Here is a 13,812-nt window from a genome sequence, read left to right as displayed (position 1 = left end):
GGTATTGCAATGCTGTAATATTTTTACGAAATTGGACAGTAGCAAAAGATAAAAAAAAAAAGGTTTGCAGTCTGAAGTCTCAGTTTGAAGTCTCATAAGCAGAATAAAAGGTTACCAGACGATCATCTAGCAACTCAAAACCATGTGACTGATCAAATGGTTATTCTTGCTTATTGTCCACAAACCTATCATTAGTAACCAATATGGCTTTATTCCGACCCTATTAAGCTTGGGTTTTGTTTTTTCTCATTTAGTTTTGTTCATCTTTGTTTCCTTTGTTACAATTTTGAGCACTTTTTAAAAAATACTTCAGCCAGAAAATATCGCATGCTTCCACAAAAAAAGCTATACATATTGATTTACTGATTGATTTTGGACTGCATTTAAGAACAAAAAACCTGTTTACAAACTGTCACTTAACTCCTGCAGTATAATCTTGAGTCTCAGTTATCAAGTTGTATGCTCGGTTCTTCCCAAACACAAGCATTTTTGCTGGAAAAAAAAAAACCCTTAGTTTTGGAGTCTGCCTTTGAAGAGAGCAAAGATAATCTTCCCTTTCAGTTCAGTTTTAAGGTTTTCACAAAAATGCCTGTGTTTGGGAAGTGCTGAGTATACGACTGGATAACTGAGACTCAAGATTATACTGCAGGAGTTAAGTAACAGTTTGTAAATGGATGATGAAGTGTGATGCAGCAGACCCCTGTGATTTCAATTCATCATGAATTTTGAGTTCTTGGATTCTGTGGAAAACAGTTTTCTTAACCATTCAAGCTAATTGCTTTACATATGGTCATTTTGTGTGTGATGTATTCCTTTAATGCTGTTTCAAGCTGTTTCCTTTATGCTAATAACAACATGACAACAATTACAGTGTGATAAACTTTTATTTCATTTTTTCATCTGCATTTGGACAGTTGACCAGTGAACTACTCTGCCCATTTTCTGAGTGCATTGGCCTTTAGGTCAAAATCTTCTTCTTTTTGACCTACCAGTGATTCCTTTAAACTATTTATGTCAAACATGGGGTTGTTGATTACATCTAGCCAGACTAGCCTGGCAATGAAATGCAACCATGTCTTTGGTATGTTGGAAGGTAGACATCGTTTATAAGCCTCTTGCACGTCGTTTGTTTTGTTCACTTCAGCCAAAAAAACTTTGCTAGCTGCATCTGGATCACAGTTGAGGTTGAAGATAACTGAGTTTTCAGGGGGAGGCAAACGTCTCTTTCTGGATTTGCTGACATGAGTTGCATTACCTCTTATTTCAGTGTTTCTAACAGACTTCATTATATTATCTACAACTGTAGAGTTGGTAATACGGAGGAGGTGAACGTGCAAACTGTTTTCAAATAAATTCCCAAACAACTCGTTGACCCCTAAGATGGCATCGTTGGTAAGGTATGGATCTCTGTTCACAGTTCGTTCATCAATCATGAGTTGCCTGAAGTACCTTGGTAAGAAAGAAAAAAGAAACACAGATACACAGACACAGACACACACACACACACACAAAGAAATGTAAAAATACACAAACTGACAGAATATTGTACATGCATTCAACTGTGGCAAACAGTTTTTGTTTTTAACATGTGCTTAACATGTACACAACACACCAGGGGTTTAACTTTTTTATTTGAAATTCAGCTATGTGGAAAAATTCAATATTTGATCTGAAATCAGACCCAGAGCATATTTTTATCCGTCAAGTCTCCTCTGTTTCACACATGTAAATACAGTGACTGTGTCAATTGTAGCACCTACCTCTCTGTCTCCTTTCTCATCCTGGTGGGGTTGTTCGCAATGTGGGGTACGAGCCTCAGGTACTCACTGACTGTGTAGACATGTGGTGGGTAGTACCCTCTCAGGTCTTTGACAAATAAACCAGGAATAGGCCCTGAGTCTGGCACCCACTCTCCTCTGGCCTGTCTAGCAAGAGTGTCAAACAACACAGCCAGGGACAAGGCCACTACCCCTACCCCACCGAGAGTGACTTTGCCCCCCCTGCCAAAAGTGGTCCTCAGGTTCTGGGTGAAGTCCTCCAGCTGCACGGGGGTCAGGGAGGACTGCACTGCTGTGTAGTGGTTCCTCAGGTGAGAAGATGAGTTGCTGGAGAGCAAGTCTGCAAAAAGAGGACTGGGGCTGTAGTTTGGAAAAGGGCAGATGTCTCGAGCAACAGAGGCCAGGAGGGCTGCGTCCTGAGCAGGGCATTGCATGTTCCCCATCCTGATGTGAATTTGTCAGTTGATTTGACAAAGATCGGTCGCTGCAAGAAAGATTCATCTACACAGCAGTGCCTGTGTGTGTCTGACAGGCTGGCCCTGGACACCATTTATAAAGTCAGGGAGGGATCATGACATCCAAACTGTAATTAATTATTATTTAGCGGCTTCCTCTAATATGGGACTCTCTGTGCCTGTCTCTTGCACTCATGTTTGATCAGTTCCTCATCTTGCCAAAGCACACTTACATGCACAGTGACACACTGACTGCCTGGCTGAAAATTACAAAAGAAGAAGAAAAAAAACGTCCAGCAGACAGATAAAGTAGGTTAGAGATCACCAACAGACACATATGTCAAATAAGGTGTGCAGATGGTAATCACTGAATTGGAAAAAAATGTATATTTAACCAATACTTTGGTTTTGACTTAATACTTTCAAATTTCACACTCCTATCAGCCTCAGCTACTGATATGCTAAACTAAGATGGTAAACATGGTAAACATTGCACAAGTATTTGCATATCATGGTCATAAAAAATGAAAAACAAAAGTCCCATACATGTATTCCACAGTGCTAATCTAAGAAGTATTTTAAGGGCTTTAAAGTCTCTGCCAGATGGACCATTATTGGACCTGGAAAAGACAAAAAGTGTGGGAAGTGAAATGTGCCTTTTAAACATTTCACAACCAAAAACAGAGCAAAACCCAAAAGTCTACGGAGGAAGACACTGACACATATGCATATCTGTTTTCCAGAGATGTTTGCACTTGGGTTACGGTAAACTGTTTTTTACTTGATCTTGATCAGTTTTTGTGCACAACTTCACCATCTGATCTAATGTTTGCCAGGAAAGAGTAAAGGTGCAGCGACTGTATGCACAACCTTAATAAGTCAATAAGTCTTACCCAACAGTGATAGATAGGGGCCTGTGATTAAGCCTAACAAACATAATGGTAGTTTACTTGTAGAATAACTGCAGGTTATATGACTGGAAGGTCCCTGAACTCACCTGATTGAGTTTGTATTAACTTTAGGTTCAACTAAAATAACAACACTATGAATATTTTTTAAAGTTCAACATTTTGGGAACTATGTTGATTCATTTTTTTGTACATTTCCTTTATTTCCTGTTTGAATGCACATAGAACAAAATGGTCGCAAATGTCAAACAAACAAGCAGATTAACAAAGAAAAAGAGAAAAACTATATCAGATGTCAAAATATATCACAACTCCTTTGTCCCATGCTATCCTGCATTATGTCCATACACATTTATCAATAGCTAATCTGGCTTTATGTATTCCACTGGTTTGATGTTCCACTTTACTTAGGGGAGACTGGGGTCAATTGGGACAGGGGGTCAATTGGGTTAGCGCCTTTATAGCAAGTCAGAAAAACCAAACGATGCCTATGCCATTCATAATGCTTATACTCAGCCACACTCTCTTCACTTTCAACCTCAAAGTGGAGACTTTATGACTTTTCCTCACATTTTAGTCACAGTTTTGAAAACTACAGCATGTAAGTAATTTTTTTATTTGTTTTATTTTTCTTCTACCATAAAAAAATGTAGTTATCCCACATACCAAAAACATACAATTGCAAAGCTGAATTTCTAGTCTATTAGATGATGCTAGCGTTAGCTGTCTGAATTTTTGTTGGTAGTTAGCACAGGAGTCCAAATTGTGTCTGTTCTCCCTGGGATGGTTGGGATAGTTACCTGTAGGTGGTTGACGGTATTATTTATAGTTCCTTCCTTGTTACAAATCAACAAAACCTAGACAAAAACAAGACAGAGGCTTTTCATTATTGAATAATCTAATTCACTTGGTTTATCCTGTTGCCCATGTTATGCTTTGAGTCATGTTTAGCCTGGGATTTAGACTGCTAAGACAGTTAATATAAATGAAATGTTTTTAATGCACTTGCTTTAGGTTATAACCCATAGTCTCTGTTTTATGGTATGTTTAGCCTATTAAGAGTTTGAGGGTGCTTTCACACCTGCCGTGTTTGGTTTGGTACAAACCGACTCAAGTTTGTTTGCCCCCTAAGTGTGGTTCATTTGGGCAGGTGTGAACACAACAATTGCACTCGAGTGCGCACAAAAACAACTGAACCGAGACCTTCTTTAAGAAGTGGTGCAGCAGTTAATTTGTGGTGAGACTGTTTCCCAACCTCAGTTCGAACCGACTGCAGTCGCATTACATATTGTTTGGGTTAAACAAGCATGAGCATGTTACAGTCCCCGAGGATTATTAGTGTGCGCCTCCTCCTGTACTGCCTTAATATGCATATTTGGCGCATCCAATGCATCAAAACATTTTTTTCTAGTTGGAGCCATGTCTTGTTTTCAAACTGTATGGTTTACCTAAAGAGAACAATGCAAGCAATATGACACATGATGACCAGTGCTGAAAAACCCTGTAGTTATCTCTCCAATGTGACATTAGAAAGTGTCAAATTTATCTTGCAAGTGTACTCTTTGTCAGTGTTTTCTTCACTTCCTGGATTTTTCCCACATGGAAATTCTGACCAATCAAGAGCAGCGTTCTTGCGCAAGGCATTTTATCTGGTCTGCCTGTAAATGCTGCCATAAGAACATGAACCAACTCTAAGCAATTATGCAACTTTGTAACAAAATTAGTCCCTGATTTGGTCATGTTTATAAATGCATGAACGCCATATTGGCATTCACTTCAACCCTTAAGCATATTTTCAGTGTGTAGAGTTCAACAATTTAACTTTTTTCTTTCATAGACCTTTTGTTATTGCAAAATGAAACAATCTAAATAGCCTACATAAACCTATATGCTACATGTAGCCTATGGTTGTCACATTGAGCTAATAAGTGCCACTGAAATGAATGGTGTTCAAAAGTAGATTGCACTGTTTTTCTTTTCAATATTATATATTTAGATGTCTAAATCAATGCGGATTTTTAGAAAAATGCACTCCTTGTACATTTAACAAAATCATGCCCTTAACATTTGGGCTCAAAAAAACTGATAAATTGTAATCACACACCTGCATCTTTTTAGAGACCTGCTTTTATTACTGTCCAAGTAATGGAAGGTTATTTTTTGTGTTGATGAAAAAGTGTCCCAGCTGACAGCCACCCCCTTTTCTTCTCAGCTGTCTTGGGCAGTACGCTACTCAACCCATTTTCTGAGTGCATCGGCCTTCAGGTCAAAATCTTCTCTTTGTGCAATCAATGAAGCATATTTATGTGTGTTTCCATACAAGGGGACGTAGATGGCATCTAGCCATACTAGATGGGCAAAATGCTGCAGCCATGTAGTTGGTATATCACTGTCTGGCTTGCATCTTTTAAAAGCTTCTTGGGTGTGGTTGTCAGATTTTTGCACTTCAGCCAAAAATTCTTTGTCAGCAGCCTCTGGGTCACAGTTCAGATTAAAGATCATATCATCTGGTAATATTCTCTCATCGAAAAGAAATTCATCATTTGTGATGTTTTTGAATCGGAGGAGGTGAAGCTTCAAACTGAATGCAAAAGCGCGTCCCAGAATCACATTGAGTGCTGTGATGTCTTCATTTAGCTGTAATGTGTGGTTTTCTCCCAGTTTGTCCAAAGATTGGTCATCAGCTTTTAACCGCCGGAGGTACCTTGGTGAAATTAACAGACAATAACACCACACAATGTCACATAGAGTAGACACAATACTGACTAAAGACTTAAAAGCCCTGACACACCAAACCGACGGTTGGCTGTCGGTCAAAGTCGGACCTTCGGTGAGCGTCTGTCGCCCTAGTTTTTGTGGTGTGTCCGGCACCGATGGTACTTGGGTGTCGGCGTCGGCGGCTTTTTGGCCGATTGAGCATGTTGAATCGGCAGCGGAGCTTGTCAGTGAGAGAGATCACTCTGAATGGCTGTTCAGACTAACTGTGCTTCCTCCTCAGGCTCCACTTCACTCAGCTGCCCGACAGACCCGCTGCTTCCCCCCACTTTAACCTGACTAGCCTCCGCTAGTCTCCCAGCTAGCCCTGGCTCTCCGTTTGGATCCAACCAGAGCACCAAGCCCTGGTTTGTTATTCAGGTTAAAGTGGGAAGAAGCAGCAGGTTTGTCGGGCAGCTGAGTGAAGTGGAGCCTGCGGAGGAAACACTGGGACCATCTGGATGTAATAGTCTGTGGAGGTGATGCGGTGCTCGGCTGCACAGATAGGAAACCCCTCGGTTGACAGGATGTACCACTCTCTCACTCCACTACTTTGTTTATCTCATGCATTCCTCTGACTTCCGGTTTCCCTTTTTGTGTTATTTCCTCTCACGCAGAACGTACGTGCTACTTGGCCGTCGGATGTAGTCTTTGTAGTGTGTTCAAATGCAACTGACACAGGGCGACGTGAGGCGACGTAGACAACGCAACAGTTGGCTTTCATCACCACTAGTTCTTTGATGTCGGTTTGGTGTGTCAACACCTTTACACTGACAAACTGATTTTAAAGAGCACATTTAAATAAATACACATTACCTCTCTGTCTCCTTCATCATCCTGGTGGGGTTGTTTGCAATGTGGGGCACCAGCCTCAGGTACTCACTGGCCGTGTAGATGTACGGTGGGTAGTAGCCTCTTGGGTCTTTGACAAATAAACCAGGAATCGGCCCTGAGTCTGGCACCCACTCTCCTCTGGCCTGTCTGGCAAGGGTGTCAAACAGCACAGCCAGGGACAAGGCCACTACCCCCACCCCACCGAGAGTGACTTTGCCCTCCCTGCCAAAAGTGGTCCTCAGGTTCTGGGTGAAGTCCTCCAGCTGCACGGGGGTCAGGGAGGACTGCACTGCCGTGTAGTGACTCCTCAGGTGAAAGGATGAGTTGATGGAGAGCATGTCTGTGAAAAGAGGACTGGGGCTGTAGCTCGGAAAAGGGCAGATGTCTCGAGCAATAGAGGCAATGTGGGCTGCGTCCTCAGCACGCCAGTGTGTGTTCCCCATGTTGATGTAAATTTCTCAATAGAAAGAGATCTGACTAAGAACAATCCCTGTGAAAGAGATTCAAGTACACAGCACTGCCTGTGTGTGTCTGACAGGCTGGCCCTTGACACCATTTATAAAGTCAGAGAGGGATCATGACGTCCAACCTGTAATTAATTATTTAGCTGCTTCCTCTAATATGGGACTCTCTGTGCCTGTCTCTTGCACTCATGTTTGATCAGTTCCTCATCTTGCCAAAGCACACTGACATGCACAGTGACACACCAAGCCGATGGTTGGCTGTCGGTCAAAGTTGGGCCGTTGGTGAGCATCTGTTTATGGGGTGCCATTTGTAAAGTGTCTCACGCTGAAAATAACATCAACATTTTGCCACATTTAGCTTCAAACAATGTTTAAAAAAGTATTGTGATTTTTTTAACGTCACCTTTTACCACATTTACAGCAATATTTGTTAACTTAGAAATATATTAAATAGTTAAATCTAAATATTAAATGTGGCACCTAAATGTTAAATGTTAAATCTAAATATTAAATCTAAATCTAAATCTAAATGTTAAATCTAAATGCTAAATATAAATATAAATCTAAATATTAAATCTAAATCTAAATCTAAATGTTAAATCTAAATGTTTTGAGTGAAACTAAATATTTAGCTAATATGCAAATTCACACTGCCGGTCACCGGAAGTACCAAAATAAAAGCTCGAGATGGTCAGACTGTTTATAGAATCAAATAACGAATTAAAACCAACTTGTCGGGGGAAATGGACACTTGAACATACATTAGCGTGATAATAACTACCTAAAATAACGTGTTTGGAGAAATTTTATTTGATGTGTACTTTGAGCTGTTAGTGTCCCTTCTGAGGGAATCACCTTGTTGTTTACAAATACTTCCAGGTAGAAAACCAGCAGAGTTTAGCAACATATATATATGCACATCTCACGTTTTTCACGTCACTGTATCACCGTTTAGACTAATCTGGTGTTTGTAAAGCCTATAAACACTATGACTGAACAAACATTACTATCACGGTCTGAAATTAATAACATGGTTATCGTAGATTAGCGGGGCTAACTGTTAGCTGTTAGCCCCGTTAGCGGTGTCTGTAATGACTCACTAACTCTAAACGGTCCGTGAAGAAAATATTTTTTCCAGCGGATGTCTTAGTTACAACATGATTGAGCTAACTGGAGTATAATGTCGTATATGTCGCAGCTTTGCTGCTGCTGCGGCCACTGGTGCTCTCTAGACATCGTGATTTCCCAAAACTGAATAAATACCACACATCGCAACACAAAACTGCTTTGCTAGCTCAATCATGTTGTAACTAAGACATCCGCTGGAAAAAATATTTTTTTCACGGACCGTTTAAGCGTTAATGAGTCATGACAGACACTGCTAACGGGGCTAAGAACTGACGGTTGTTAGCTTAGCTTAGGTTGTTAATCCCTCCGAAGGGACACTTAACAACTCAAAGTACACGTCAAATAAAATTTCTCCAAACACGTTTCTTGTTATTTTAGGTAGTTATTATCACGCTAATGTATGTTCAAGTGTCCATTTCCCCCGATAAGTTGGTTTTAATTCGTTATTTGATTCTATAAACAGTCTGACCATCTCGAGCTTTTATTTTGGTACTTCCGGTGACCGGCAGTGTGAATTTGCATATTAGCTAAATATTTAGTTTCACCCAGAACATTTAGATTTAACATTTAGATTTAGATTTAGATTTAATATTTAGATTTAACATTTAGATTTATATTTATATTTAGCATTTAGATTTAACATTTAGATTTAGATTTAGATTTAGATTTAATATTTAGATTTAGCATTTAGATTTACATTTAATATTTAGATTTAACATTTAGATTTAGATTTAGATTTAACATTTAACATTTAGGTGCCACATTTAATATTTAGATTTAACTATTTAATATATTTCTAATTTAACAAATATTGCTGTAAATGTGGTAAAAGGTGACGTTAAAAAAATCACAATACTTTTTTAAACATTGTTTGAAGCTAAATGTGGCAAAATGTTGATGTTATTTTCAGCGTGAGACACTTTACAAACGGCACCCCATATCTGTTGCCCTAGTTTTTGCGGTGTGTCCTGCACCGTCTGCACTTCGGCGTCGGCAGTTTTCGGCCGATTCGAGCTTGTCGGTGAGAGAGATCACTCTGATTGGCTGTTCAGGTTTAATTTCCTCGCCCCTGTAGCGAGGAAATAATGAATCTGCTTGTAGTGAAACCGGGGCTAACTGGTGCTTCCTTCTCAGGTTCCACTTCACTCAGCTGCCCCACAAAGTGGGAAGAAGCAGCGGGTTTGTCGGGCAGCTGAGTGAAGTGGAGCCTGCGGAGGAAACACCAGGATTGTCTGGATGTAATAGTCTGTGGAGGTGCTGTGGTGCTCGGCTGCACAGATAGGAAACCCCTCGGCCAACAGGATGTACCACTCTCTCACTCCACTCTCTCTCACGCAGGCGCAGAACATACGTGCTACTTGGCCATCGGATGTAGTCTTTGTAGTGTGTTCAAATGCAACTGACACAGGGCGACGTGAGGCGATGTAGACAACGTACACATTTTCCCTCAGAATGAGTTGACCACTACTTTGGTTAATCATTAAATACTTGGAAAAGTGAGATTCACATTAGCCCCAGCTGTAGGCTACTTTATGTAAACTGCTAATTAGTAAATGTTAGCAATGCTAACAAAGCTAAACTAAGATGGTGCAGATGGTAAACAGTGTACTTCTTTTTAATAAAAACAAAACATACATGGCCTTTTCCATGGTGCAACTCTGAGAATTACTTCCAAGGATTACAGGTTTTTGAAGACTTTGCTAGACAGACCATTCTTGGACTTTGAAAGGACAAGAAAAATGGAAAAGTGATTGTCGGCAAACACAACCATTTTCATTTCATTTCACAACCAAAAACACAATGAAATCTAACAGTCTCTAGAAGGAGAAACAGACACTGATACATATCTGTTTTCCAGAGATTTTCAATAGAGTTGATGTAAACTGTGTTTTTACTTGAATTTCATCATTTCAGTTTTCTCTGCATGTTGCAATGTTTGCCTTCTGATCAGCACAACTTTGTCATCTGAGCAGTGTTTGCCGGGAGGGGGCAAAGGTGCAGCAGCTGTATGCATGCACAACCTTGTTGTTATCAGTAATGCTTACCCAACAGTGCTAGGGGCATGTGAGGGAGCGCAGCAAACAGTTACTTTTAGTGTAACTTCAGAACTTCAAAACTAACTAGAAAGAACATGAAATATTCCATTGACTCACCTGTGGCTGAGTTTGTATTAACTTTGGGTTAAACTAATACAGAAACACTGTAAATATTCAAAAATGTTCAGCATTTAGAACTTTTGGCACATAGTGTCATAATATGCCGATGAGTTATTCTTTTATGTAACAAATCCATCTAAATCAATACCAAATATCATATCTCTTATACTATATCTGTTGTGAGGCAATATGATATGTAATGGGTCTTTGAATACGAGCTAAAATTTGTCAAAGAATTAAAATAATTCCTATAAATACCCACAATATTCACACAATATTCACACCTCCCATTTAGAGTTGTTTCAAGGTCCTTTAGATATTTGGGTATCACTGCTACAACGAACATGTCTGACATTTTCAAATAAAATTTTAAGACACTACTTGAGCACACTATTGGTCATTACAAGAGGTGGTTGCATCTCCTCATTTTATTAGTAGGCAGTATCAACGCTGTTAAAATGAATACATTTACAATTTTTGTTTTTATTTAGTGTGTTCTATGGAGGAGGATTAGGGCCATGTTAAAGAAAAAAAATGAGATTTTGAGAATAAAGATGTAAGTCTATGAGAATAAAGTTGTTAATCTACAAGAATAAAGTCAAAATATTAAGAGATTACACTCTTAATTAGGAGAAAAAAAATTACAGATTAAGAATGAAAAGTTGGTTAACATGGTATAAAAAGTGACAAGTTTATACAAACAGTGTTGGGGCTGACAATAATATACATTTTAGCAGTACCGAAGTAATATAACACATAATTTCAGGTGATATCGTTACATTTACAATATCACGTAACATTTTTCATTCATCCACACTGAGCCACACTGCTCCACTTCTGCCAGTGTGCCACCAGAAAAAAAATCCCCTGAAGATTGTTGTGTCATTTTACAGACCACATCATAGAAGGGTGCTGCTGGTGATCACACATCTGGGTGATGTCGTACTGAGTGTTATCATGTTCAATGTGTTTTCATTTATATATAGTTTACCCACAATCCTGTTCTGCTTTGCATCCTAAGGCTTTGTACACACTTTGTATGTTACCCGACTTTTCAGTCTAAATCTGTGACCTTTGTTTCTCCTAAAATTACGAGAATTAACCTTGTATTATTTTGACATTATTCTTGTTGTTTTACGACTTATTTCTCGTAGATTTATAATTTCGTTCTCATAATATTATGGCTTTTTTTCTCGTAGATTTGTGACTTTATTTTCAAAATCTAAGAAATTTTTTGTGTTTAACATTGCCCTAATCCTCCTTCATAGTATTTTTTTTTTCTTTAAAATTAATAACCCACTTTATTGGAACCAAAAAATGACCAGGCCCTTGTGCACGTTGGGGGTACTGGCAAGTCAACAGTAAGCAACAAAAGGTCAAAACAAAAAAGGTTCTCAAAGAGTCTGGCGAAGAGATTAAAATGTTCCCAAATTTAACAGTAGATTGGACAATTATCTACTAACTTAACATCCATGTGACTGATCTTATGTTGGCTACTTCCTCCTATGCTCCCTTGGAATTATTGCTTCTTGTCCACAATCTTTTCATTATTAAATAATAAAACAATAATATATATTCATTTTCCATAACTGCTTATCCCGTTGGGGGTCACGGGGGGGCTGGAGCCTATCCCAGCTGACATTGGGCGAGAGGCAGGGTACACCCTGGACAGGTCGCCAGACTATCACAGGGCTGACACATAGAGACAGACAACCATTCACACTCACATTCACACCTACGGACAATTTTGAGTCACCAGTTAACTTAACATGCATGTCTTTGGACTGTGGGAGGAAGCCGGAGTACCTGGAGAAGACCCACGCTGACACAAGGAGAACACAGGGCTTGAACCCCCACCCAGGGTTTTAACCAGAAACCCTCTTGCTGTGGGGCAACAGTACTAACCACTGCACCACCATACTGCCATTAATATATAGTATAAATAAAAGAAAACAGAATGTTCAAATGTTAATTAAAAAAATTAAAAAATTAAATCAACAAAATTATAAAATAGTTATGAAAATCTTGACAGTAAAAATGAATCCTTAGAGACGACTTTAATTGGTATGCTTATGTGAAAATAAATATATAAATAAATATGAAGCTACTGCCAGCAGCCGATGGCTAGCCTGGCTCCGTTGAAAGCAATTCTAGAGGTCACTTTCTCACATGTTATATCTTGCTTGTATACTGAGTTTGGTGACATAGTGTAACTATTTCAATCCAACAAGAATATATGTGCAGCATCTCCCCTGACTGTAACTATATCTTTCTTGACTTTGTTTGTTTTAATAATACAAGGCAATGGACGCCATGACTTAGCGCAAACATCACTGATGCATGCATGGCTCTCTGAAGTGACTTTTGACTGAAAGTCTCTTCTTTATCCAAGAGGGGGCAGCAGATGCTTATGGAAGAGATAAATAGTCTTCAGTGTTTGTAGAGCTGAAAATATGCTTGATTCATAGTTTATGATCACCACTGAGCTTGTGTTGTTTAGCACTTAAGTGCACATAGTCATCACAAATAATCATTCAATAATTTTGATATAACCTAATTTTTAACTAAGTGGAATGATGATGAAACTAGTGAATGTCATATAGGGCTAGTGAATGGCATATAGGGCTGTGCTGAATGTATAATATATTATCAACCTTGCAGGCATCCTGTCATCAAGCTGAGCCAGGAGCACTGCTGATGCTGTTTATGCACACATGATGTTTAATAAGGTGCTATTCCTAAAACCATTTGCTTTTTTGTGCCAACTGTTTGGGGAAAAAAATGTATTTGCAGACCTTTTTATGTTTCAGTCATTGGGATATCACTCATTTTGTGTAAGTAGACACAACTTAGAATGTAGAATTATGAGAGAGAAGTGGTGCTGGAGTTATTAATTGATTAATTGATTAGTCAATCAACAAAGAAAATTAACAAAAATTGTTTTGACAAATGATCAATCCATTTCTTTACTGCCTTTTTTGGTCTGGGAAGTTGTGATGGACATTTACTTTGGTGTGGTTGATGTTACAGTAATAGATGAGTTTCTGTGAGAGTAGTTTAATCATACTGTGTATTTTCCTATAAAAGCGAAACCTACTGATCATTTTCATAAATTAGTAGACTCCGGGTGCTTAGTAGCTTATCTCATAGAGAGGGTGCACCATATATTAAGGCTGTGTCCTTCCTGCAGTGGCCCAGGTTTGATTCCAACTTGTGGCCCTTTGCTACATGGCATCCCCTCTCTCCCCCTTTCCATCCACTCTTAAGCCCCCAAAAATGTATGCAATCTATCAATTTTCCACACACATTTTATTCCAATGTTTGTTTGCTGTTGC

General features: G+C 39.1%; 1 protein-coding gene across 2 annotated transcripts; it reads right to left on the bottom strand.

Moving 5' to 3' along the window:
- Positions 1-865: 865 nt before the first annotated feature.
- Positions 866-7,272, bottom strand: LOC125902335 (uncharacterized). Of its 2 annotated transcripts, none has more exons than XM_049598594.1 (3): positions 6,712-7,272; positions 1,761-5,845; positions 866-1,449 (listed from the first exon to the last, which is right to left on the bottom strand). In XM_049598594.1, exons 1-2 carry the CDS (start codon positions 7,170-7,172, stop codon positions 5,371-5,373), a joined length of 936 nt encoding a protein of 311 aa, XP_049454551.1. In that variant the 5' UTR covers positions 7,173-7,272; the 3' UTR covers positions 866-1,449; positions 1,761-5,370. The 2 variants fall into 2 exon arrangements, with proteins under 2 accessions (XP_049454551.1, XP_049454550.1); XM_049598593.1 differs by having other exon boundaries at positions 6,712-7,266.
- Between the last annotated feature and the right edge of the window lie 6,540 nt (positions 7,273-13,812).

This window comes from Epinephelus fuscoguttatus, linkage group LG15 (assembly GCF_011397635.1).
Source record: "Epinephelus fuscoguttatus linkage group LG15, E.fuscoguttatus.final_Chr_v1".
Taxonomy (NCBI): domain Eukaryota; kingdom Metazoa; phylum Chordata; class Actinopteri; order Perciformes; family Serranidae; genus Epinephelus; species Epinephelus fuscoguttatus.
The sequence above is the reverse complement of the archived record's forward strand: the minus strand, read 5'-3'. Positions and strand labels throughout refer to the sequence as shown.